The sequence below is a fragment of the Passer montanus genome, unplaced genomic scaffold (assembly GCF_014805655.1).
Source record: "Passer montanus isolate IOZ18808 unplaced genomic scaffold, ASM1480565v1 scaffold8, whole genome shotgun sequence".
In the NCBI taxonomy this organism is placed as follows: Eukaryota; Metazoa; Chordata; class Aves; order Passeriformes; family Passeridae; genus Passer; species Passer montanus.
The window spans coordinates 1,355,122-1,379,908 of NW_024373256.1; the positions used below are offsets into that span (position 1 = coordinate 1,355,122).

Below are 24,787 nucleotides of genomic sequence, written 5' to 3' on the forward strand. Positions count from 1 at the left end.
GGGGCTGGGAGCAGATCCCTTTGGGATATCCCCGGTGAGGGAGGCTCTGCACCCTCTGAGGGATCTGTGCTCGGTCACCGCACAGGGATAACGTTCTGCCTGGCATCAGTTCTGCCCTGGCTCTGGTATCATTGTTGCCCCCGAAGCAGAGCCTGGTCCCGGCTCTGTCCCTCCCTGCACACAGGGACACTGGGGCTGAGGGCTCCTCTGAGCCATGGAAGGCGTCCCTGCCCATGGCAGGAGCTGGCACTGGATGATTTTTACGGTCCCTTCCAATCCAAACTGCTCTGTGATTCTGAGATGTATTGTCTCAGTCTCTTTTTCCAGTCAGGATCACAATCCTGGGCTGACAGATTCCCAGCCTGTGCTGGGGTACCTGGCGCAGGTGTTCACAGCTCTGGGTGTGTGGTGCCCCTTCTGGAAACTGCCCTAATTCAGGAAACTGCCCTAATTCCCCATTCACATCAGAGCTGTTCAGGAGGGAGAAGCGTAAACTGAGCCAGCAGCAATTGACCTTTATCCCACCACAACTGTCGTGTCCAACCTGCCAGGAATGAAATGAATATCGCAGCGGGTGAAGCGAGCGGCTAAATTTGTGTCTTCAGACCCATACCCATCTCAAGTATTAATCTGGGACGCACTTCCTGACAGCCTCTCCCTGCTGCTGCCCGGCCTGGAGACGTCCCATGGTTGGTACAGCTCTGCTGGGGCCGCTTGTGCGCGAGGGTCGGCGAGCAGGGCTGCTTCTGCTCCTGGTGGTGCCACGGGAATGGGGGCAGAATCCTCAGAGCTCCACTCGGGCTGGAAAAGGAGCTTGGTGGAAAGCACAGCCGAGCTCTGGGACTGATCTGAGCTAGGAAGGAGCTGCAGTGGGTGCAGGACTAACCCTTTGCTGCTTGTGGTTGAGGTTTATGTATTTATCTCATCTGGCTTTCAAGGTGCCTTTAGAACCTGTGCATGTTCCTGTTGTCCATTCCTCTGGGCACCCTTTCCCCTGTTTCCCCAACCCTTGGCTGTGCTTGTTTTGTGCCATTTGCCTTGATGACATGAAGCCCAGGAATTCCAAGCAGGCCTTTTTGGTGCTACGGGATACAAAATAAATTATTATAATTAAGAGCACGGAAGGACAGACCTAGTAAAGAATGTATTTCTCCTTCAAAGTCCTTCAGAACAAGCTGAAGGAGGGATATTAGGTTAAGTTTCTTATTTAAGTGGCATAATTTGACCAGAAATTTAGTAAATTCACCCTGACTGATTTAGAATGGGTGTTAGGAAGGAATCCTTTCCTCGCTCTGGGTACGGGGTGCCCAGAGCAGCTGTGGCTGCCCCTGGATCCCTGGCAATGCCCAAGGCTGGGCTGGATGGGGCTGGGAGCAGCCTGGGACAGTGGAAGGTGTCCCTGCCATGGCAGGGGTGGCACTGGATGGGCTTTAGGGTCCCTTCCACCCAAACCATTCCAGAATTCTATGCCATTTTTTCATGTATGCAACAGAAGCTTGAACAAAACCCTGCCCTGTTAGGACTCAGTGAAGAGCCCGGAATCTCTGTGCCATTCCCATCTGGAAGGAGGGGATTTTGGTTGTGTTTTTATCGTGTTTCCCTTCTCCCCTTTCCGGGGGAGCTGATTGAGCAGCCTCCCTTTGCGGTTCCCCTCCGCAGTCCCACCGCAAGTTCTCGGCTCCCAGGCACGGCCACCTGGGCTTCCTGCCCCACAAGCGGAGCCGCCGGCACCGCGGCAAGGTGAAGGCCTGGCCCAAGGATGACCCCAGCAAACCAGTGCACCTGACGGCTTTCCTGGGCTACAAGGCTGGCATGACCCACACCGTGCGCGAGGTGCACCGGCCCGGGCTCAGTAAGGCTCAGCCCGGGGGGAGGGAAAGGGGGGAACGGGTTCCTGGGGAAAGGCTCTTTGTGGGAAGGGCTGGTGGAGCCCTGCGTTAAATCCTGGCTTGGGTGGTCAAAGGCCAGCTCAGCACGGGCTGAGTGTGGAACTCTCCACACTGGGATGGTTAGTTTGGGAGGTGGGGAGGCTGGGGCTGAGATCAAACACAACCTCGCCCCCAACACTCTCTGTGACAGCAGAAATCCTCCTGGGAATGATCCCAGAGGATTCCAGGCACCCCCTCCCTTTACTGCCTTGCAGAGGTCTCCAAGAGGGAGGAGGTGGAGGCCGTGACCATCATCGAGACCCCCCCGATGGTGGTGGTGGGGGTCGTGGGCTACATCGAGACGCCCAAGGGCTTGAGGAATTTCAAGACTGTTTTTGCTGAGCACATCAGCGATGAGTGCCGGCGGCGCTTCTACAAGAACTGGTACGGGCTCCCAAAAAGGGGATCAAACCCTGGGAGTGCCCAGGGAGGAGGTGGGGGTGTCCAAGGCACCCCTGGGTGTGGCCCTGGGCTGGGGGACAAGGTGGGGATCAGTCACAGGTTGATGGCCTGGGAGGGCTGTTCCAGCCTCAGTGATCCCGGGGTTCCCAGAGTGGGGGTGTCCTGGGGGGCTGCCTGTGAGGAATCCCTGGCAGGAATTCCACAGAATGCCCAAACAGCTCAGCTCCTGTGGAGTGACACTGCTGCCTGTTTAGTCATGCACAGGGATCCTGCAGACAGCCTGATGCTGGGGAGCAGCGTTTGCATATGTAAATTTATTCTAATAGCCGAACCAAGTTAGCTCTCTCCACAATATCATATGGCAGGTTCCTTTTCCCTCGTGCAGCTCGGGCTCCTCGGCTCCCCGCTTAACCAGAATCCTTGAGCTGGGCTGAAACCAGATTTGCCAGGGGGAAAATTGATGCAGAACGTGGCCCCTGGCCCTCACAAATATCAACAGCCCTCTGCAGAGAGGGAAGTGGGAACACGAATTTCCTCGCTGTGGGAATTGGGTCTCCTGGTCCAGCGCCATGGAGACCCACCCACCACACGCCTCTGATCCCCGTTTTCTCCTTTTCACGGCTCATCCCTCTTCCCACCCCAAGCCCTCGGCAGTCAGGTGAGGCTCAGGTACCCACGGGTAGCAGGGAAGTGCCTTTGCGATTTCCTGGCTGCAGGAATCTCCTGTGAGTGCCATGGAGATGCACCCACCCCAATCCTCCGATCCCTGCTTTCTCCTGCCTCTGATTTTGCGCCTGTTTTGACGGTGCTGAGTCAGTCAGTGGGAGACAACTGCATTCCTCATGCAGAAAGGTTTGAATTACCCTTGAACGAGCCCTTTTCAGGGCTCATTATCCACCTCCCTCTTCGCACCCCAAGGTCCTGACAGGCGAGGCTCAGGTATCCACAGGTTCCTTGTGCCACTGAGGAGGTGGCTGCCAAGGTGACCTGTCCCCTCTCTGCACTGTCACAAGCCCTTTATCAGCTCTGATGGGTGTCGGCCACTTCTGTCCTCAGGCACAAGAGCAAGAAGAAGGCGTTCACCAAGTACTGCAAAAAATGGCAGGACGAGGCTGGCAAAAGGCAGCTGGAGAAGGATTTTGCAGCCATGAAGAAGTACTGCAAGGTCATCCGTGTCATTATGCACACACAGGTCAGAGCCTCCCCCTGGCATGGGCAGGGGGCTCGGGGGCTTCCTCAGCTCTGAAGGATCTGGAAATGGGACCAGGGGGTGTTTTGGTGGGGTCACAGAGGCTGAGAGAGCAGAGGGTGTGAGATGGTGATGGGAGGTGCTGGCTGACCTTTGCAGCTGCCTCCTGAGCTCCCAGTGCCCTCCCAGAGCTCCTGCTCCAGGGTTGCCATGGTTTGGGGTCACTGGGGAGCCCCCACATCCCGATGGGAGCCCACACACCCATGGAGGAGAGCAGGAGGAGAGCAGAGCCCGAGTCCTGTGTCAGCAAAGGACCTCGGGCCTCATGATCACCTCAAATTAGCAACTGGTGTCAAATGTTTTGGGCAAAAATAAATCCAAGGGCAGGCACAGTTTTGCCAGATGCTGATTGCTGGATGCACGTGGGACTCATTTTAATGCTGATCCCTGGAGTTAAGGGCTGCTTTGGGGTCTGGGGGAGAGCTAAGTTGGCTCAAGGCCAGACAGGGTCTCTGGGCTCAAGGACAAGGAGCTGGCTCCATAAAATCCCAGATATAAAGAGCTGCTGACCCAGGGCTGCTCTGAAAGGGGGTGACTGGCAGAGAGGTGAAGCAGTGGCTCTGCTCACCCTCTACTCACAAATTGTGAGTTACCCAGCCCTGCTGCACCCTCCTGTCTGTGGGGTGAGGAGCCACATGTCACCCTGAAGCACTGTGTGCTGCAGATGAGGCTGCTCCCGCTGAGGCAGAAGAAGGCCCACATCATGGAGATCCAGCTGAACGGGGGGACAGTGCCTGAGAAGGTCGACTGGGTCCGGGAGAGGCTGGAGAAGCAGATCTCTGTGCACAGCGTCTTCAGCCAGAACGAGATGATCGATGTCATCGGCGTCACCAAGGGCCACGGCATGAAAGGTGCAGGGCCTTGGGGCTCTCCTCCTCACGTGGCTCTGCCCATCAGGCGGTTTTGGGGCAGCAGAGTGCCAACCACGCTGAGAACCCCTAACTTTTTGTAGAGGGAGTAGCAAAAAGCCTCAGGGTCTTAAGCAGGACATCCAGTTCTGTTGTGGCAGGGCTCGGTTTCCTTATTCCAGCAAGGGAAAAACTCAACAGGGGCACCTCTGATGCAGATACAGAGGAGCTGAGGAGGTGGTGGAAAGATTTTCCCTGAGATTAAGGCCAGTGAAGGCCTCCTCCCAGGAGGCTCAGAGGCACTGTCAGTACATAAAGCAACCAGGTCTATTGGGAGGTGTCCCTGCCCCTGGCAGGGCTTGGAACTGGATGGTCTTTATGGTCCCTTCCAGTCCAAACCATTCTGTGATGGTGTGAATGTCTCACAAACCCCACATGTGCAGGCGTGTGGGCGTCCCTGGGCGTGTGCATGGGACATCTCCTGGTCTGATCAGAGCCCTGGGAAGTGAGATCAGCTCCTGAACTCCTCCCAGCACGGCCTCCTGCAAGAACTGCAGGAGGGCCATGGGACTGTCCCTCAGGGAATGTCCCTCAGGAGAGTGGTGGGACAGCCCCTCAGGAGAGCCATAGGACTGTCCCTCAGGAGAGTGATGGGACAGTCCCTAAGGGAATGTTCCTCAGGAGAGCCATGGGACTGTCATTCAGGAGAGTGTGGGACTGTCCTTTAGGAGAATGATGGGACAGTCCCTCAGGGACTTATCCCTCAGGAGAGCCACGGGACAGTCCTTCAGGAGAGCCGTGGAACTGTCCCTCAGGAACTGTCCCTCAGGAGAGCCATGGGACTGTCCCTCAGGAAATGTCCCTCAGGATAGCAATGGGACTGTCCCTCAGGAGAGTAATGGGACAGTTCCTCAGGAAATGTCCTTCAGGAGAGCCGTGGAACTGTCCCTCAGGAACTGTCCCTCAGGATAGCAGTGGGACTGTCCCTCAGGAAATGTCCCTCAGGAGAGCCATGGGACTGTCCCTCAGGGATTGTCCCTCAGGAAATGTCCCTCAGGAGAGCCACAGAACTGTCCCTCAGGAGAGCCATGGGACTGTCCCTCAGGAGAACAATGGGACTGTCCCTCAGGGACTGTCCCTCAGGAAATGTCCCTCAGGAGAGCCATGGCACTGCCCTTCCCAGCCCCAGCCCTCCCTGCTGACCCTGCCCGCTGTTCCCATGCCCCCAGGGGTGACCAGCCGCTGGCACACCAAGAAGCTGCCCAGGAAGACACACAAGGGCCTGCGGAAGGTGGCCTGCATCGGGGCCTGGCACCCGGCCCGCGTGGGCTACTCCATCGCCCGCGCTGGCCAGAAGGGCTACCACCACCGCACCGAGATCAACAAGAAGGTACGGCCCAGGGGGCCCCTCAGGCCTCCCATCCTGTCACATCCTCCTCCCCACGCTGCCCTCAGCTCCCTGCATCCTCACGGATGTTTCCCTGGACATCTCCATGTCTTTCCTGGTGGTTTTCCGCTGTTTGAGGGCACAGCGTGGTGAAAACCACGTGAATCTGTGGGGGATTCTGGCAGCCTGGGAAGCTCCTCAGCAAGGGGTGGGACAGTCTCCATCTCCACGGCCTGTGTGTTCCCAGATTTACCGCATTGGCCACGGGATCCACGTGGAGGACGGCAAAGTGGTGAGGAACAACGCCTCGACGCACTACGACATCACCGAGAAGACCATCACGCCTCTGGTGAGCGCTGAGGGGTGACAGGGCTGTGCCCCCCGACTCCCCCAGCCAGCTCTCCTGCCCACCAGCCCCTCTGCTCTCCCCGCAGGGTGGTTTCCCTCACTACGGGGAGGTCAACAACGACTTCCTCATGCTGAAGGGCTGCGTGGTGGGCACCAGGAAGCGCGTGCTCACCCTGCGCAAGGTGAGCGCTCCGGGCTGGCATGGGCTGCAGCTCCCCACGGGCACATTCCCCCCCTGGAGAACCCTCCGAGTGCTGGGCAGGGACCTGGGGGGTTCTTGGTGCAGTGCCAGCAGGTGGATGGAGCTGGAGAGCTTCGGAGCTCTGGGGGCTGTGGTTCATTTCAGAAATGAAACCTTGGGTTGTCACAGAAAGGTGGAATGGGCTGCCCAGGGATGGGGTGTGGAGTCCCTCGGTGTTTAAGGACAGGCTGGACGTGGCGCTCAGTGCCATGGTCTGGGTGACAAGGTGGTGTCAGGTCACAGGTTGGACTTGGTGACCTCAGAGGTCTTTTCCAGCCTGGTTGATTCTGTGATTCTGTGAAACGCTGAGCAAAGAGCAGCTCTGCCAGCTCTCCACCACCTGAGCACCAGGGTGTTGCTCTGAGAACACAGATTTTTGAGGAGATGTTTGTTCAGAGGATATCCCAACCCTGCTTCCATGGGACCAGCTGTCCTGAGGTCCTGTGGCCATTCTCCTGATGTTGTGGCTGTTCTTTCCCAGTCCCTCCTGGTGCACACGAGCCGCCGGGCCCACGAAGCCATCGAGCTCAAATTCATTGACACCACTTCCAAATTCGGCCACGGCCGCTTCCAGACAGCTCAGGAGAAGAGAGCTTTCATGGTGAGTTCCTCGGGCTGCCTCAGGAGGCCACAGCAACTGACTGGCTCCAACCAAGCTTCTTCCAGGTGTCCATGGGCAGGGAGGTGGAACTGGATGAGTTTTGTGTCCCTTCCGACCCAAGCCATCCCAGGATTCTCTGATTCCATGATTCTGTGGTGTGTTTCTTGATACAACAACAGCCAAGGGAATGCTGGTGACGCTCTTGCCTAAAGGCAGCCATGAATTCAGTGCACAGAGCAGAAATGATGCTAAGGAAGAACAGGATGGTTGTGTGAGTGATCCAAGGCAACTCAACCAGCAAATAAAAGACCATATGGGCAACCAGTTCCCATTCACCATGGGAAGTTTTAAACAAGCAGTTAACTCAGCAGGCACTGTCCTGGCCATATGGTGCCTTTCACTTGGGATTGTGCACTGCTTTGATTTGTTTGGAATGATTTATAGCTTTAATGTTCTCAGAGGATAAAAAGTTTGGGTCAAATTCAGATGCAAATTTGTGTTGCCTTTGTCAGAAGCTTTCAAGAAGGCCAAGCAGTGCGTTTTTCTTAAATCCAGGGCAAATATAATATAATTAAATAATCCAAACACAGCAGTTTCCTGAATAGTTTTGCAGCCTTCACCAGGCTGGTGTGAGTCTGAGTCTGAAGCGGAGGAAGCACTGAGTAAACCAGGAGAGGGAGAAGGGAGAAGGGAAAAAACCAACTCCCTGTGTCCCACGCAGACACAAACTGGGTCTGGATCTGGCCTGTCAGCCAGAAATGCCATGTGAAGCTGGCTAAGCCTCCTTAGAGCTGGCAGGGGGATTGGTTAGGCACTGCCTTTGCAGAGCTCTTTAGAGGTTAAGCTGATTTCCTTCAGCTCAGTGTCAGCAGCCTGTTGTGTCACTGCCAGCCCTGAGCTGCTGTGACGAGGAGCTCGGTGAGAGGAGGAGGTTTGACCTGGCTGCAGCTCTTTTCTTTGCCATTTTGCCCCATGGATTCTGTGGCAAAACATCTCATTTGTCTGGAAGTTGAGGGACATAAGGAATTCCTGCCACCTGCTCCCATAGGATTGATTTGCTGTGGGATAACCCCATTTTTAATCTGCTGGCCCGAGCTGCCGTTCTGGCTGCCACAGCCCAGACACAACCATGCAGGCCAGGTCTGTGTGTCCCTAAATCCCAGCTCTCCTCTCTGCTCTCTTCCAGGGCCCCCAGAAGAAGCATTTGGTGAAGGAGAAGCCAGGAGTGCAGGAAGAGCTCTAAGGACAGAGGTCCAAGGCTGCCTGGCTGGGCACTTGCAATAAAGGGGCTCCAAGCCAAGCCTGCTCCTCTCTCCTCCTGGAGGGGTCTCTTGCCTGTTCTCAGGCTCCTCAGCAGGTGGGGATGGGAAAAGTGGCATTTGGGACTGGCCCACATGGACAGGGACTCACTGGGACAGCCAAGGGCCTGCTGTGCCCTCTGGATCCCCCCTTTCCTTTCCTCCCAGTTTTTTTCCCACTCACCCAAATCACCACGGAGCCTCCCCTCCCTCTCACCCAGCAGAGAGCAGAGCACGTTCCAGCACTTCTGCCCCAGTTTCCACTGGGAATACTGGGCATTCCCAGGACCTGGCTCTGCCCAGGCTCCCTGCCTGTCCCCTCAGTGCCTCTCCACACACCTCCAGCACTGCCTTTGCCAAGCTGAAGGTGCACCCCGGGGGTTTCTCCCTGCTCAAAGCCCCCGATCCTGGCTGGAGTCCTGGCAGAGGTGGGAATTTGTGCACAACACGAGGGCTGCTAGGCAGGGCTGGGCAGCGATGGATTTATTCACCTGGGCCCTCTCCCCCCCGTGCTTGCCTTGCAGCCCAGCTGCCTGTGGGGAGGGGGGATGCCCCGGGGCCGGGAATTTTGGATCAGCGATGATCCCAACTCCTTCGGTGCCGTGATCCAGGTGTCCTGCACCCTCTTTGGAACCAGACAGTGGGAAGCCCAGCCCTCCACTGTGCAGAGCTGCCTGCTTGACCAGGAGTCCTGGAGTGTGGAATTCCTTCTCCAGCAGCCTGGCTGTGCCCCGGAGGTGTGCTTGCAGGATTTGAGGAGGCTCAGCTGCAGAAGCAGAGCATGAGGATGAACCCAGGCACAGCCCTGCATGCAGGCTGTCCCGTGTCCCAGCGAGGTCCCTGAGCTCTGGGCAGTGTCCCTGCCCCTGGGGTTGTGCTTCAGAGCCTCCTGTCCCCCTTGGCTGGGGGGTCCCGGGGCGGTCCCGTGGAGGGGGGCCAAGGATCCAGGCCAGAGCGCATGATGGGAATGATGAGATCGTCCATGTTTGGCATCACCAGAATTTTCTACAAAGAGGAATCCAGAATAACAAATCAGTGGGTCTGAACACCACGGGGACACTCCTGGAGGAGCCTTGGCAGGAGCCAGGCCCAGGTCAGGGACTGTGAACTGCAGGTCCTGGGCTCCCACCCCACAGCAGCAGCCCCAGGAGGGTCCCAGATCTGGATCAGGGTGGGGACAAGCAGGGACAGTTTTTCTTTGCCCTGGTCACCTCAATGGCTGCAGGGATGGTCATAGCAGAGGGGAGGGACCAGTATTTTGAAACTATCCAAATGGGTGGCTTTTGGGGGGCCCTAAGTATCTGTGGGGACATTTCTGCTCTTTGAGCAGAGGTGGGAGGCTGAACACAAACCCTTGGGAAGGCAAATCTCCCAAACATCCCCAAACCAGAATGGACAGGGGATTCAGCCCTTCTGGGGGGTGTCTGCCTGGGACTGCCTGACACCCCAAACCCTCCCTGCAAATGATGGGAGGAAATCACTTTCCCTCAGCCCTTGAGCTGGTTATTTGGGTTCTGCATCTTCACTGCTCCAAGCTGGCCAGACCAGACCAGACCAGGGGCTGGCTTTTTGCAGAAACAGCTGGCCCGAACTCCCCGATGGCAGCAATGCCCAAGCCTCAGCAGGGTTTGCTGAGCCCCTGGACAGCAGCCCAGGCACCTGAAACTCGTGCTTCAGCTTCTTCTCGATCCACTCGGTGACATGCAGGAACGTCACCTCCCGCTCGCCCAGCTTGGGGCGCACCTTCAGCTCCAGCTGCGGGGGCACTCGGAAGCTGTACCTGCGAGGGGACAGGGAAAGGCAGAAAGCATCACCTGCCAGAGATGTGGCACAGCCTGGGTTTCAGGGAGGAGCTGACAGCTCAGGGTCCCCACATCTGTGCTGGCCTGGGTGCAGACTCAGGAATGAGCCTGGGGTCTGTGAGCCCCTTTGGGGAGCAGCCTTGGGATGTTGGTGCCAAGATGAGCCCAAAGCCCTGGGGCTGGGTGCCCACAGGGGGCAAGGGGTGCTGGCAGCAGGACGTGCTGGGGGAGCAGAGCTGGTACCAGACACGGTCGGTGGGCGGCGGGGGGATGTTCACAGCCAGGGTTCCTGCCAGCTCCTGCACCTCCACCGTCAGCAGCAGCGGCGTGTTGGACACCTCCTCCATCTTCTTCTTGATGAACTCGTTCTCCGTGGCCTTCTGGAAGTACTTGGACTTGGCGATCTTGTCCACGAAGCGCAGGATCTTCCTGCTCGTGCTGTTCCCGCCGACATGCCTAAAGCAAGAGGGGGCCTGCTGGGTTTTGGGGTCCCCCCGCCCTCTGCCACAGCACCCCACAGGCACAGAGTCCCCTTTGGAGGCTGCCACGATGTGCTGTGTGTGTCCTGCTGAGGACACCATCCCCATGTCCCTGTGCTGACGTGGCACCGTGCGCCCCCAGCCCCTCCCCGTGCCCCCCGTGGCACGGACCCCCAGCACCCCCGTACCCCTCGGGGCCAGGCGGGGGCGGCCGCTCCCCCACGGGCTCTGCACTGGTGCCATCTTCCTCGTCGGAGGAGCCGGCGCTGGACGACTCGGCGTCGCTGTCTGCCAGCAGGATCAGCCGTGGCCTGGCCCTGCGAGCCCCAGGAGGTCACAGGCTGCTCTGGGAGAGCGGCCTCGCCCCGCTGGGGCAGGAGGAGCAGGAGAGCCCCTCCACGGGCACATTCCTCACCCCTCTCTGCCTGCCTCTGCAGGGCCGCTCTCCTCTGCAGAGCTCTCCTTCCCCAGCTTGCTGAGGTTCATCTTGGTCTCCAGTGTCATCTGCAAGGAGCCGCTGTAGGTGACCTCCATGTCCACCCAGAGCCCTGCCAGGGAGAGGGACAGGGCGAGATTAGGTCAGCACCTCGGGGCTCAGAGCTGGGCACTGCCAAGCCCTCCCAGCTCTGGGCACCGGGCTGGCAGCTCTGTAAAGCCATCCTGGAGGCAGCACTGGGGTCCCTGTGCCTCTGTGGGGCTCTCACCTCGCTCGTTGATGCTGGGGCTGGAGGCACTGAGCACCGAGGGGATGGATGTGCCCATGTCCAGCTCTGTCAGCGTCAGCTCGTTCATGAAATAGGGGAGCTGATGGAGGGAACCCCCGTGGGGGACAGTCAGCACTCGCCGTGGGGCCTCGGGAGCAGGGCTCCCCTGGGCGACGCTCCTGCCTCTCACCTTGATCTTGCTCAGCTTCTTCTGGATCTTGTTGGACACCTGCTCTGCCCAGTACTGCTCGCGCAGGAAGTCCCAGAAGATGCGTGCCACCAGCGCGTTCATCCAGGCCATGCTCGTGTCCTCGTGGGAGGGGACAGCAGCCACCAGCCCCTGCAGCGGGGTGGCCCCGTGAGCAGTGGGACATGCTGTCCTGTGCCCCGGGGCCTGGCTGCTCAGGCAAACCCCACACTGGAAGCGGCTCCATCAGCCAGGGCTGGGCTTGTCCCCCTCACCTTTGTGGGCGTGGGGCTGCCCAGAGCTCCATGAGAGGGGCTCCTCTCCGGGCTGCCTGTCCCCTGTGCTGGCACGAACCGGGCCATGTAGGTGCTGTAGTCCAGGTAAATCTCCTCGGTGCTTCCCGACGCGTCCCTGGAGGGATCCGTGCCTGGGATGTCCTCGGTGCTGCCCCCGCTGCTGCTGCCGCTGCTCTGCGCAGCCCATCCCGTGCCTGGCCGTGTGGAATCACAGAATCCTTTCGCTTGGAAAACCCCTCTCATGTCATCAACACAACCACCCCAGCACTGCCCAGGCCAGCACCAACCCGTGTCCCCAGGTGCCACATGCACGTGGCTTTAACTCCCTCCAGGGATGGGTTCCAGTATCCCCAGTATCCCCCTGGGCCTGGACAGCCCTTTCAGTGACAGAACTGCTCCTAATATCCACTCTGTTGGGTCAGGATGGCATCAGGGGTGACACGGTGCCTCTCCATGACACCAGTGACATGCCACCCACTTTGTGCTGATGATCTGAACCCTCTTGGCTGCACTTTGGGCTCCTCCATGTCTGTCCCTCCACGCTCACTGCTGCCCACCAAGGCACCCTTGGGTCAGTCTCTGCTCCTGGGCCAGTCCTGGCCGTGGTGGCTGCCCCTCACCTGTCACCCTGCTGTCACCGTGGCTGCTGGCTGTCCCACGGGAGGCTTGCACGAGGTGCTGGTACCACTCCTCCTTCTCCCGCCCCGTCCGCCCGAACAGGTACAGGCACCTGTCCCTGCCGTCCCCCGGCACGTCCTGCCCGGCCACCGGCGCCTTCCCGGCGCCCTCCTCCCCCTGCAGCTCCGTGTCGCGCTCCTCGCCGCCCTGTCCCTCCTCCGCCTGGGCCAGCAGCACGCAGATGGGATATTTCTTGTTCCACGTCCGCTTTCGGGCCAGGCTGGGCGGGCACAGGAAGACCTGCGGCACCGAGAGCGGGGTGAGCCCGGCCCGGGCGCGGAGGCTCCCCGGGGGACCCCCGGGCTCACCTTGGCGTCCGTCAGGTCGTAGCAGCGGTGGCTGACGAAGGCGGCGTCCAGGATGTCCTCCTCGAAGGTGGCTCGCCGCGGGATGTTGCTCTTGGGGTAGGACAGCTTGAGGGTGGCCCCGTCCAGCACGGCCCGCACCGAGTGCGTGAGCGACGGGTGGAAAAGCTCGGGGTCGTACACGCGCAGCTGGTTCATCCAGCCCTGCAACAGGGGAGGGGGGATGCTCCCGCTCACCACGGACACCCCCAGCCCCCCACCCCGGACCACCCCTCTCCTACCTGGAGGCGGGGGGCTTCCCGCGGCTCCCCCGGCAGCAGCTTGGGGCGCAGGCGGCCCCAGGCTCCCCGAGCGGCCGGCGGAGCCTTGGGCACGAGGAGGAGGATGGCGAGGAAGCCCAGCAGCATGCCGCAGAGCAGCCCCAGGCAGAGCCCGGCGGCGTAGGGCGGCAGCGGCAGCACCAGGTAGCCGTAGGCGAGCAGGGCGATGCAGGCGAGCGCCCGGCCCGGCACGGAGCCCCCGGGCCCCGCCGCCGCCTCCTCGGCCGCCGGCAGCGGCGGCTCCGCGGCTCTCTGCGCCACCTCCACCACCTGGATCACGTCCCCGTAGGAGCAGATCTCGTAGCGGCAGTTCAGGGTGGGCTCCCAGGGCGTCCAGTCGCGCAGCCGGCGGCCCCCGGCCCCGCGGCTGCCCCCGGGGCTGCCCCCCGGCTCCCTGGCCCGGCCCGTGGGGCTGCTCTCCTCGGCCATCAGGCGGCTCAGGCGGCTCAGGGGCTCCTGCACGGCCTCCGACAGCCGCCTCCTGGTGTCCTCCAGCCGGAGCAGCGCGGCTCGGCTCTCCGACGGCGACACGCTGGGCGACGACGGAGCCGTGCGCGACCTGGCCGGGCTCAGCCGGGGCTGCGGGGCCCGCGGGAGGTCGGCCAGGAGCATCCCCTCGGGCTGGGGCGAGGGGGGACGCTTCGTGTCCCCGTCGGCCGTGGGAAGGAGCCCGCAGCCCTCCCGGTCGCCTCCGTCCTGCCCGGTGCCGCCGGCGTGGGGCGTCGGTCCCTCGCTGTCGCCGCGCCGAGGCGAGCCCGGGCTCGGTGCCAGGGCTGGAGAGGCGTCTGCTGCCACCGCAGCCTGGTCTGCCATCGCTCGCATCGCCGACGGCACTGCCGAGGGGCGGGGAAGCAGCTGTCACAGCTGGAAGGGCTCCGTGGCACCGCGGGCACGGAGCATCCCTGCTCTGCTCCTGCCTCCCCATGGGCACCGCCCGGGGTCAGCCCGCCTGCCAGCCTGCTTTGGGATGGCTCCTGGGCCCAGCTCCGTGGCTGCATGCGGGAACACGCCTGTCCAAGGAGGATAAACCCCGGCCGGGCAATTATCCACGGGGCTGAGAGAGCCCGGAGCTGCCAGCAGGGCTGCAGCCAAACGGGGGGATTTTCCACACTGGGATGTTCCACACCGGGATGTTCCACACCGGGATGTTCCACTGCTCCCAGTGCCAGCCCAGGGCTGCCAGGCCAGCGGGCAGGACTCCCTGGCTCCTCTAGAAGTTCATGGTTTGGCCCCTGCCTCGAGCAGTGCGTGGATCCAAAATGGAGCCAGCCCAGCCCCAGTGCCCAGGCAGCAATCTCTGGCTTTACTGGGGTGTAGAGGACAAAAGTTTTTCTAACACGAAGTTTCCATTGTCCTGAGGGGGTCCATGGCCTGAAGGAAGTGCTGTCCTGTCCCCACCAGCCACCACCACCCCTCCCTGCTGCTCTCCATGGGCTGACCTGCTCTGAGCTGAGTCCCCTCCGGGATTTTGGGAGGGATCTGCAGGACGGGCTCTGCAGGGCCACCGCGGTGCTGAGTCAGCTCCCGGCGGGTCCCTGGGGTGCTCAGCCCCTCCCTGCCCCCCTCCCCTCACAGCAGCCCTGCAGCAGCAGCAGGAATGCATCCCAGGGACCCTGGAGCTGCTGCCCTGCATCTTCAGAGCTCCTCAGTGCCAGGAATTAATCACAGCCTGTGCCGCAGCTGCCTCCAGCCCCCTTTATATAATCTCAGCTCTTGCTTCGCTTCTCCTTTGCAGGAGCCACTTGTTAAGCCCAGATCAGCCACGGGTGATTGTCCCGGTGGTGCCAGCCCTGGCAGAGAGCCTGGCTGGTGCTGGTGGCACGGCTGGCACCGCCAGCAAGGCACCAAAACAGCCAAAGGAGGAGGGAGCAGGCCCTGAGAGGAACCTGCTCCAGGGGAAGGTGGCCCTTTAAGGTCCCTTCCAGCCCACAGCATTCCATGGTTCTGTGCTTCCAAGGGATCCCTGACACTGGACAGGGCCCTGTCCACCTCCCACCCAGCACTGCAGCCTGGACCCCCCTGCCCCTCACCATGCAGGGCTCCCAGTCGCCCCATCACAGCCACTCCCAGCATGCCCAGTATCCCCAGTATCCCCAGCATGCCCAGTGTGCCCAGTATCCCCAGTGTGCCCAGTGTGCCCAGTATCCCCAGTATCCCCAGTATGCCCAGCATGCACAGTATCCCCAGTATCCCAGTATCCCCAGTATCCCCAGCATGCCCAGTGTGCCCTGTATCCCCAGTGTGCCCAGTATCCCCAGTATCCCCAGTATGCCCAGCATGCACAGTATCCCCAGTATCCCATTATCCCTATTATCCCAGTATCCCCAGCTGCCCAGTATCCCCAGTATCCCAGTATCCCCAGTATCCCAGTATCCCCAGTATCCCAGTATCCCCAGTATCCCAGTATCCCCAGTATCCCAGTATCCCCAGTATCCCAGTATCCCCAGTATCCCAGTATCCCCAGTATCCCAGTATCCCCAGTATCCCAGTATCCCCAGTATCCCATTATCCCCAGTATCCCCAGCATGCCCAGCTGCCCAGTATCCCCAGCACCCTGGTGCCCCTACCAGAATGCCCCTGGGCTGGTGCTCGGAGGGTCCTGGCCGGTCCCTGCTCCGTGTCCCTGCCAGGCCAGGGGACAGTGTCCCCCCAGGGCTGGCCTCGGTGCTCCTTGTGCTCACCCCACCGTGCCCAGCTCCGTTCCCACTGCTCCGTACTCGTGGGTTTTAAAAGCTAAAAAAAAAAAAGGAAAAAAAAAAAAAGAAGTCTGTTTCCTGAGAGACCATTAGCACGGTGGAAGACAGAGATAATAATAGCCTGGGTTTGTATGGGAGCTCTCCTCTGGCAGGGATGCTGAGCACAGAGGGGCTACACTGCAGCCCCCACCTCTGGGGAGGGTGGGGACAGCAGGACAGACCCTGCTGGCTGTCCCGGCTGGACCAGCAGTGCCCCAGGTGGAGGTGCAGCCCTGGGGGAGGCTTTGCTGCTGCTCGGGCTCCAGAGAGCAGCACGGAGTGTGGAGGTGCCCCAGCATGCCCAGTATCCCCAGCACTGCCCCCTCCCTGCAGCTCGTCGCCAGGCTGTGGCCCTGCAGGATCAGGGGGCTCTTTGTGCTCTTTGCAGGATAAATCAGACGTGAAGGTCCTTGTAAGTGCTGTCATGGGGTGGGCTCGGTGGGGTCACGGGGCACTGGGGTGATGGGGGCTTTGGAGGTGCCAGCAAACAGCTCTCAGGAGTGATGCCAGCCCTGCCAGGACATCCCTGAGAGGGATGGGGCTGAGAGGGGTGTCTGCTGAGGGACAGCCAGCCCAGCACGGTCACATCTGTGCAGGGCAGGGACACAAGAGCCCTAATGACAGTGTCCCCCCTCACCAGGGCCACGACCATCAGTGAGCCTCTCCCTGGATTCCAGCTCCAAAATTCCGCTCCTTGCTCCCGGATTTGGCTCAAATTCAGGGCTTGACACGACCTGACAGAGCCAAGCTGTGACCCAGCTTGGGCTGGTGGCCTGGGGTGTCTCCACTGGGACATTCCCTCACATGGCAGCAGAGGTGGCACGGCACAGCCTGGCACGGGGGGAGCTCCCGGGTGGGCACCGCCTGCTTGGTCTTTGCTTTGCTTGTAGGATCAGGGAGTTAATTGAAATATCAACTTCATTAACTTCCCTCAGTCCTCGGTGGTTAATTAGGGTGGCAGTGGCGCTGCTGGTGGGCACGTGGCACCACAGCAGCACTTTCCTTACCAGCCAAAGGAGCTGGAAATCCCTCTCTAATTATCTGCACAAAACACCATGACAGCCCGGCTGTGACTCTGTCCCTGCATTATCCCGGGACCAGGGAGCACTGGGGTGGCTTTGGGGGAATTCTGCAAGCACAGAGGTAACTTTGCCCAGTGGGGTGGCAGCGTGGGATCCCAGCTCCATCCTCTGCTCCCAGTTCCACATCACAGCGGTTTTACTGGTGGATGCTGGAGCGGGTTTTGTGCTGCTGGGGGAGCAAGGAGCCAGGTGGGCTTTGGGATGCCTGAGAGCCTGGCAGCCCCAGGAGCCATTCCCAAAGCCTGTCCTGTGCATCCCAGAGAGCCTGGCAGCCCCAGGAACCCCTCCCAAAGCCTGTCCTGTGCATCCCGGGGCTTTGGGATGCCTGAGAGCCTGCCAGCCCCGGAGCCATTCCCAAAGCCTGTCCTGTGCATCCCGGGCTGGAGCCCAGCCCTGCCTCTCTCTGGGCTCTGCCCCACTCCCGTTCTCAGCCATTCCCGGTCTCTGCTCGTCCTGCAGGGGCTCTCAGCCATGGGGAAGGACCCAGCCACTTCCCACATCCATGCCATTCCCGCCGGCACAGCCTCGCCGCAGGAATTGCAGGCAGCAGCAGTTATCCCGTGGATGATGCTGCCGGGAGCTCCTGGCAGCTGCAGCTCCTTCCACCGCCAGCAAATCCACACCCCTGAGGTGAGCGGGGCCCTGGAGTCTATTTTGGAGCTTTCCCTGACATCCCGCTCCTCTGATCTCGGTGGATCTTACGGGAGGCGCTTTCAAAGCAGCGCATCCCCCTCCTCCTCCTCCTCCTCCTCCTCCTCCTCCTTCCTCCGTGCGGTCCCGGCCGTGCGGAGCCCCTTCCTCCCCCTGCCCCGGCTCCTGCCCGGGATGAAGGCTGAGCCCCGGCCGCGTCCCTCGGCATTCGGGAGCCGGGATCCATCCCAGGGCAGCACAGCCAGACCCGCGTTTTGCCCAAACGGCACCAAGATTTTATTTTTTTTCCCTCTTGCACCGAGGAAGGCGCCGCTCCCAGCAGAGCCTGAGCCCGGGGCTCATCCGGGAGAGAGGTTTGGGATAAACGGCCCGAGCAGGGATTTGCGGGGCTGATCTCTGGAAGGAGAAGGGAGCTGCGGCAGCTCGGCCCCTTTGGAACCTGCCCAGGTTCACCTTCAGAGCCCTCACCTGGCCACATGCCGGGCTGTCCCTCCTCCTCCTCCTCCTCCCCGGGACCCCCGAACCCACCACGGGCCCGGTCAGACCCCGCACCCCCGGGTGACCCCGCTCTGCTCTCCCGGCTCAGGGTGGTCCCTGGGGTGCCCGCACCCACCCCCAGAGCCCCGCAGCGCTCGAGGGACCCCCGGTGCCATCCGCCCCCAACCCTGCTGGGGACAGCGGGGCTGCCCGGCCCCGCCGCCCGGCCCGGGGCCCCGCAGCGCCGGTACCTGCGGCGGGGGGCCCGGGGAGCCGGGAAGGGCCGCTCGGTCCGGTGGAGGAGAAGGACGAGCAGGGAATCGGAGCGGTCCCAGCGCCGGGGGAGGATAACGGGGGGTCAGTCCCGGTACCGGGGGCACCGGGGAAGAAGAGCCCGTGCCGGTGCCGGTGCCGGTGCCGGTGCCGGTGCCGGTGTCAGTGAGGCCGGTCGGTGCTGGTGCCGGGATCCAAGGAGCGATGCCGGTGCCGGGATAGCAGGGCCGGAGCGGTGCCGGTTCCGGTACCGGCGGTGAAGAGCCGCTACCGGCAGCCCCGCCGCGGTCCCGCTGCCGGCTGCAGATGCCCGGAGCCGGGCTGGCACCGGCGGTGCCGGAACATCCGCAGCCCCGAGCCGGCTCCGCGCCCCGCCGGGGAGCTGCGGGCCGGGCCGGGGGTCCGGGGGATGAGGAGGGGTTCGGAGCGGGGTCCCCCCGGTACCGGGACCGCCCCGGGAAACGGAACGGAACGGAACGGAACGGAACGGGCGGCGGGCGCAGCCATGTCCTTCTGCTCCTTCCTGGGGGGAGAGGTGTTCAAGGACCACTTCCAGCCGGGTGAGGGGCGCTCCCCGCGGCTCCGGGGGTGCGGCCGGGGGGGGGGGTTGTCCCCCCAGAATCTGTCCCCCCCCCCTGTGAGCGGCTGAGGGGGGGTTAGGGGGGGTTTCCTTCTCCGGAGCATCCTCCAGCCGCGGGTCCGGGCGGGGGTCCCCCCTCTGCGGCGCTTGTTGGGGTCCCCCCACGGGGTGGGGGGTCCCGATGGGGACTCGGGGGTTCGGTCCCTGTGGGAGCCCCTTGTGGGGGTCTGTCCTGTGGGGAGTGGGGGTCCTGCTTCTCCACCCCCTGCCTGGCCCTGGGGGTGCCCTGGGGGTGCCTTGGGATTCCCTGGAGGTGTTCTAGGGGTCCCTGGACTTCCCTGGGGATGCCCTGGGGTTCCCTGGGGATGCCCTGGGGGTTCCCTGGGGGTGTCCTGGGGTTCTCTGGGGGTTCCCTGGGGTTCTCTGGGGGTGCCCTGGGGATACTCTGGGGTTGTTCTGGTGGTGCCCGGGGTTTTTCCGGGGGTGCCCGGGGGTGCGGCAGCCGCGCTGTCCCGCGGGTGTCCCGTGTCCCCGCGCTGACGTGTCCCCGCTCTGTCCCCCCGCCGTGCCCTCCCCGCAGGTATTTACGTGTGTGCCAAGTGTGGCCATGAGCTGTTCTCCAGCCGGGCCAAGTACGAGCACTCGTCGCCGTGGCCAGCCTTCACCGAGACCCTGCGGGGGGACAGCGTGGCCAAGCGCGAGGAGCGCCCGGGGGCGCTGAAGGTGCGACCCCCGAGCCCGGGCTGGAACAAAAACACCCCGGGCCGGCTCTCCGTGAGCCCCCGGAAAGCCACATTGCTGCCAACCCCTGTCCTTCCCCCCGCAGGTGACGTGTGGCAAGTGTGGCAACGGGCTGGGCCACGAGTTCCTCAACGATGGCCCCAAGCGGGGCCAGTCCCGCTTCTGAATATTCAGCAGCTCGCTGAAGTTCGTCCCGAAAGGTACCAGAGGTGGCTTGGCCCCTGTCCCAGTGCAGGGAGTTGGTTTTGGGCACGCTGTGAGTGCTGCACTGCTTGCAGCAGGGTGGCCCTGGCCGGGCTGATAAGGCCAGGGAGCTGCTCCTGGGTAAACCCAGCTCACTCTGCTGAGCCCAGGGCTCTCTGAGCTCAGCTGGATCCCGAAAGGTACCAGAGGTGGCTTGGCCCCTGTCCCAGTGCAGGGAGTTGGTTTTGGGCACGCTGTGAGTGCTGCACTGCTTGCAGCAGGGTGGCCCTGGCCGGGCTGATAAGGCCAGGGAGCTGCTCCTGGGCTAAATCCAGCTCACTCTGCCCAGCTCAGGGCTCCTGGGGTAAATCCAGCTCACCCTGCCCAGCCCAGGGCTCCTGGGGTAGATCCAGCTCACCCTGCCCAGCTCAGGGCTCCTGGAGTAAATCCAGCTCACTCTGCCCAGCCTGAGCCTCCCTGAGCCCAGCTGGAGCTCCTGGATAAATCCAGCTCACCCTGCCCAGCCCAGGGCTCCTGGGGTAGATCCAGCTCACCCTGCCCAGCTCCTGGCTCTGAGCAGCACCCAGGACTCCGTGGCTTTGAGGGTGGCTGAGCTTTGGGGGGTTTCTCTGGGGCTGCAGAGCGAGGGCAGGGAGTCTCTGTGCTGGCACTGAGGGGCTGGGGGGTTTGCTGGGCACTCCCTGGGGAAGTTGTCAAAGGATAAACTCTCGAGGAGAGGCCTCAGGAGGCCAAATTCCAGGCAGCAGCACGGCCATGAGCTGGTCAGGCTGTGGGGGTGGGGATGTGTGTAGCAAAACCCCCAGATAAAAAGGGCTGGTGGTTCTGGAGGAAGAAACACGAGCCCTGATTGCTCCTCCCCTGTTTTAGGTAAAGCTGACTTGAAGGAGAAATAAGTGAGCTGCTGCACCTGCCACTGCCCTGGGCCAATCCTGCCTGCACTCTTGGGATGCACTGACCTGCCAAGGGGACCCACAGCACGAGCAACCCCAAGGAAGCTCCTGGTCCAAGTTTGCCCCTGATTTCCTGGTCCAAGTTTGCTCCTGATTTCCTGGTCACGGTTCCCCCTTGATTTCCCTGTCAGGGTTTTATTCCCTGATTTCCCTGTCAGGCTTTTATTCCCTGATTTCCCTCTCAGAATTTCCCTGTTTCCCTGTTGCAGTTCCCCTTGATTTCTGTCACGGTTCCCCCGTGATTTCCCTGTCACAGTTCTCTCCTGATTTCCCTGTCACGGTTCCCCCCGATTTCTCTGTCACGGTTCCTCCCTGGTTTCTCTCTAACGGTTCTCTCCTGGTTTCTCTGGCACAGTTCCTCCCTGGTTTCCCTGTCAAGGTTCTCCCTATCCCAGTTCCCCCAGGTTTCCCTATCCCAGTCCCCAGGTTTCCCTATCCCAGTCCCCCCAGGTTTCCCTATCCCAGTTCCCCAGGTTTCCCTATCCCAGTTCCCCAGTTTTCCCTATCCCAGTCCCCAGGTTTCCCTATCCCAGTCCCCCCAGGTTTCCCCATCCCAATCCCCACCGTTTTCCCTGTCCCAGTTTCCCAGTTTTCCCTGGCCCAGTCCTCCCGTTTTCCCTGTCCCAGTTTCCCCAGTTTCCCCAGGTTTCCCATTTCCTCTCTGGGGCTGTTCCAGCCCCAGCCCAGAGCTGCAGTGCCAGTGCTGACCCCGTCACTGTCCTTTGCTGTGACAGTGTGCAGAGCCTGGCAGGCCCAGCTCGGTGCAGGAGGCTCTGCTGGCACTCCCAGGGAGTGAGGCAGGATTAGCTGGGCTCAGGCTCGGGGTTAATCCCTGGAGCTATTCTGGGATCATGCTATGAAGTGCCCCATGTAAACCCTTCCAGGGGGCTGGGGCAGGGATGTTTTATGGTCCCACTGGGCAGCATCCAGGCGTTTCCCCCCCTGCCCACCTCCCACCCTGCAGGGACGGTTCCACGCCAGTGTCCTCGACTCTGCCCTGGCCTTACACCTGACTCAGCACTGTGCAATCATTCCCAGGGGCACTCAGGGCACTGCTCTGTGGGAGGGAGGCTGGAACTGTGCCCAGGGCTGTGCTTGGCACCGCTCAGGCTCTGCCTCACTGCTCCCAAGGGCTGCCACACTAATTCTGCTGAATCCAGTGCCTCGTTCCTGCCTGTCCCAGGAGCCAAATCTCCTCTGGAATGGATACACCAGGATCTTTAATGAGGGAAGAGGCTGTTGTTGACCCGTGGGGTTTTGGGGGGCTGCGCTGTGGGTGCAGCTCCTCTTGGGGACACCTTGGGGCCTTTTCTCTCCGTGTGTTTTCCCTCAATCCCACGGACCCAGGGGCACCAGGCGAGGTTTGCCAGCCCTGGAGCTCACTGCTGGTCTCTCCATGCTGAAATAAAGCACTGATTCACTGTGTTGGAGTGTTGAACACGCTGGGAATGGCATCCCTGGGTTCCCCCCTGCTCCCTGGCTGGGGGCTGGGGGTGTGTGCTTTTACCTGGAATCTCTTCCCATTTCCCCAGGTTTGCCATTGGAAAGGGGGCTGGAGCATTCCCAGAGCCAAAGCTCCACTGGGAAGCTTTCCTTCCACTCCCTTTAGCACTTTTTCCTAAATGAAGCCACTTTTGGCTTGTTCCAAGGGTGTTCTTGGCACTTCCTGGGCTGTCAGGATTTTCTGGGCACAGGGAGATGAGTTTCTCACCAGAGTTCCCCTGCAGGACTGGAAGCCACAACCCTCAGTCTCACAGGGGACCTTGGATCCCTGAGCCTGGAGCTTGAGCTGGGCTTTGCTAGGCTGCAGTTCCTGCTCCAGGGGGTGAAGTCCCCTCTGGAGCTCAGGGCCAGCTCTCCCCCCAGTGCCCTCACCTCGGGTCAGCCTCCAGCTCTGATCGCTCACCAGGTCTGAAGGTCCAGTCTGCCTTTTCACTCATTAATCCGTGGGGTTTAGGGCTTTGAGGGGGAATTCTTCCCTGAGAGGGTGGGCAGGGCTGGCACAGGGTGCCCAGAGCAGCTGTGGCTGCCCCTGGATCCCTGGCAGTGCCCAGGCCAGGCTGGACAGGGCTGGGAGCACCTGGGACAGTGGAAATGTCCCTGCCATGGCAGGGTGGCACTGGATGGGCTTTAGGGTCCTTCCAACCCAAACCATTCCAGGATTCTCCAGGCCAGGTAACATCTGCATGAGCCCTGGAGGTGTGGAAGGAAGGGATTTTTGGAGTGGTTTCCCCTGAGATGCTGCAATGGGAGGAAACCTTGGGAGTGCCAGCGCTGAGGGGATGGCAGAGCTTCCTCCCGTCGTGGGCAGCGTGTGCCAGGGATTCCAACATCCCTGCCCTGCCCAGCACCCTGTGCCAGGGATCCAGCCGGGATTGCTCCATCCCTGCCGTGCCCAGCAGTGTATGCCAGGGATCCAGCCAGGATTCCAACATCCCTGCCCTGCCCAGCAGTGTGTGCCAGGGATCCAGCCAGGACTGATCCATCCCTGCCCTGCCCAGCACCCTGTGCCAGGGATCCAGCCGGGATTGCTCCATCCCTGCCCTGCCCGCAGCGGATCCAGCCGGGATTCCAGGCTGCCTTGCAGTTTGTGGATGCGGGCACGGGAGGGTGCAAGTGCCTTTCCCAAGCCTTCCAGGGAGGGAAGGGAAGGAGGAGGATGCTCCTGTGGGATCCCTGCATCCACAAGGGAATATCCCCGGGGCCAAAAGCCCCCCGGGATGGTTTAAACAGGGGTGGGGCATTTTCATGGAAATCTGGCTGGAGAGGGGATTTTAGCAGGAATATGGAAGACCTGAGGGTGGAGAGCTCCAGGCAGCGCTTGGTGCTGAGGATTCAGGATTCAATCCCGCAGGAGGAATCCCATTCCATCCCATCCCATTGTCCCATCCCATCCCATCATCCCGTTACCCCATCCCATTATCCCATGCCATCCCATCCCATCCCATCCCATCCCATCCCATCCCATCCCATCCCATCCCATCCCATCCCATCCCATCCCATCCCATCCCATCCCATCCCATCCCATCCCATTGTCCCATCCCATCCCATCCCATTATCCTATCCCATCCCAGTATCCCATCCCATTATCCCATCCCATCCCCGAGCACCCTCAGCCCTGGGCACTGCCCAGTCCCTCCCGGGGCCCCCGGGGCACTCGGAATTCTGCTTTCCCCCCCTCACTGCACGTCCCGGACATTCCCCGTGCCATTCCCCCTGCTTTAATTATCCCGCTAATGACAGCTCTGCCTTAACGAGAGGATTTTCCTCAGTCGGGAGCAGCCCGGCTTTAACGGCACAAATTAAATTACGTTTCCAGGCCGACGCGAACTTCCCTGATTGCTGAAGAAATCGCTCATTTCCTCCCCCGTAGCCTCCAGCTGACCTCCCTTCTGAGTTTTGTGGGTTTTTTTCCCGCATGCCACGCACGGGACCTGCCCCTGACCCTCCCCGGGATGGCTCCAGCCGCCGGCCAAGCATCCAGAGCCCGCCAAGATTTAGATTAATTCTCCAATAAGACAACAAGCCCTATAGAAATGATGTTATCCGAGGAAAAGGCAAATGACCTGGAGGCACTCGGAAGCTCTAATTACCGCTGCTCCTCGGAGCCGGTGCCTGGCTGCTCCTGCTCCTCCTGCACCCCGGAATTCCCAGTTTCCAGAGGCTGCCCAGCCCCGCAGGGATGGCTCCTTTCACATTTGTGTGGTTTTATTTCATTTTGTCCTCTGATCCACGGTTTTTCCTGCTCCAAAAGGCCAAAGCAGCGCTTTTGGGGGGTTACATCCTTCTGGCACCATCATTCCCAGCAGATTTGGCTTTCATGCCCAGCTCCCATCCCCTTGGTGCCCTTTGGCATCAGTTTGCTTCTAAGGGATTATCTGGGTTCTTTTTGGGGCTGTGAAAATGCGGGTGTCGTGTTAATTACACAAAATAAAGGGATGGAAATGGGTAAAAGGAAAAGGATAAATAGATAAAGGAAATAAAGGGATGGAAATGGATAAAAATCCTTCCCCATCGTGAT

General features: G+C 61.2%; 3 protein-coding genes across 4 annotated transcripts; 2 read left to right on the forward strand and 1 right to left on the reverse strand.

The window, feature by feature from the left end:
* Window positions 1-538: 538 nt before the first annotated feature.
* RPL3L (ribosomal protein L3 like) lies at window positions 539-8,313 on the forward strand. Of its 2 annotated transcripts, none has more exons than XM_039731961.1 (10): window positions 539-689; window positions 1,660-1,852; window positions 2,144-2,312; window positions 3,387-3,522; window positions 4,244-4,430; window positions 5,657-5,817; window positions 6,062-6,163; window positions 6,249-6,344; window positions 6,885-7,004; window positions 8,191-8,313. In XM_039731961.1, exons 1-10 carry the CDS (start codon window positions 687-689, stop codon window positions 8,245-8,247), a joined length of 1,224 nt encoding a protein of 407 aa, XP_039587895.1. In that variant the 5' UTR covers window positions 539-686; the 3' UTR covers window positions 8,248-8,313. The 2 variants fall into 2 exon arrangements, with proteins under 2 accessions (XP_039587895.1, XP_039587894.1); XM_039731960.1 differs by lacking the exon at window positions 539-689 and adding an exon at window positions 897-938.
* A 457-nt stretch (window positions 8,314-8,770) lies between these two features.
* LOC120513024 (testis-expressed protein 2-like) lies at window positions 8,771-18,401 on the reverse strand. Its single transcript, XM_039731958.1, has 13 exons — window positions 18,270-18,401; window positions 15,641-15,806; window positions 13,035-13,906; window positions 12,757-12,957; window positions 12,391-12,688; window positions 11,750-11,964; window positions 11,478-11,627; window positions 11,288-11,387; window positions 10,999-11,131; window positions 10,772-10,900; window positions 10,348-10,560; window positions 9,962-10,082; window positions 8,771-9,307 (listed from the first exon to the last, which is right to left on the reverse strand). The coding sequence occupies exons 3-13, from the start codon at window positions 13,893-13,895 to the stop codon at window positions 9,182-9,184; spliced, it is 2,547 nt and encodes an 848-aa protein (XP_039587892.1). The 5' UTR covers window positions 13,896-13,906; window positions 15,641-15,806; window positions 18,270-18,401; the 3' UTR covers window positions 8,771-9,181.
* Window positions 18,402-18,561: 160 nt separating this feature from the next.
* On the forward strand, window positions 18,562-20,970 carry MSRB1 (methionine sulfoxide reductase B1). Its single transcript, XM_039731971.1, has 4 exons — window positions 18,562-18,851; window positions 19,452-19,594; window positions 19,698-19,812; window positions 20,684-20,970. The coding sequence occupies exons 1-4, from the start codon at window positions 18,701-18,703 to the stop codon at window positions 20,707-20,709; spliced, it is 435 nt and encodes a 144-aa protein (XP_039587905.1). The 5' UTR covers window positions 18,562-18,700; the 3' UTR covers window positions 20,710-20,970.
* Window positions 20,971-24,787: the final 3,817 nt, after the last annotated feature.

Excerpts from the sequence above, each read along its gene's own strand:
- RPL3L (XM_039731960.1), top strand. The coding sequence starts at position 912 with ATGTATTTATCTCATCTGGCTTTCAAG. Across the intron at positions 4,431-5,656 it reads CAAGGGCCACGGCATGAAAG|GGGTGACCAGCCGCTGGCAC; the intron begins GTGCAGGGCCTT and ends CCATGCCCCCAG. Across the intron at positions 7,005-8,190 it reads AGGAGAAGAGAGCTTTCATG|GGCCCCCAGAAGAAGCATTT; the intron begins GTGAGTTCCTCG and ends GCTCTCTTCCAG.
- LOC120513024 (XM_039731958.1), bottom strand. The coding sequence starts at position 13,895 with ATGCGAGCGATGGCAGACCAGGCTGCGGTGGCAGCAGACGCCTCTCCA. Across the intron at positions 12,689-12,756 it reads ACGACCTGACGGACGCCAAG|GTCTTCCTGTGCCCGCCCAG; the intron begins GTGAGCCCGGGG and ends TCGGTGCCGCAG. Across the intron at positions 11,388-11,477 it reads AGAAGCTGAGCAAGATCAAG|CTCCCCTATTTCATGAACGA; the intron begins GTGAGAGGCAGG and ends TCCCTCCATCAG.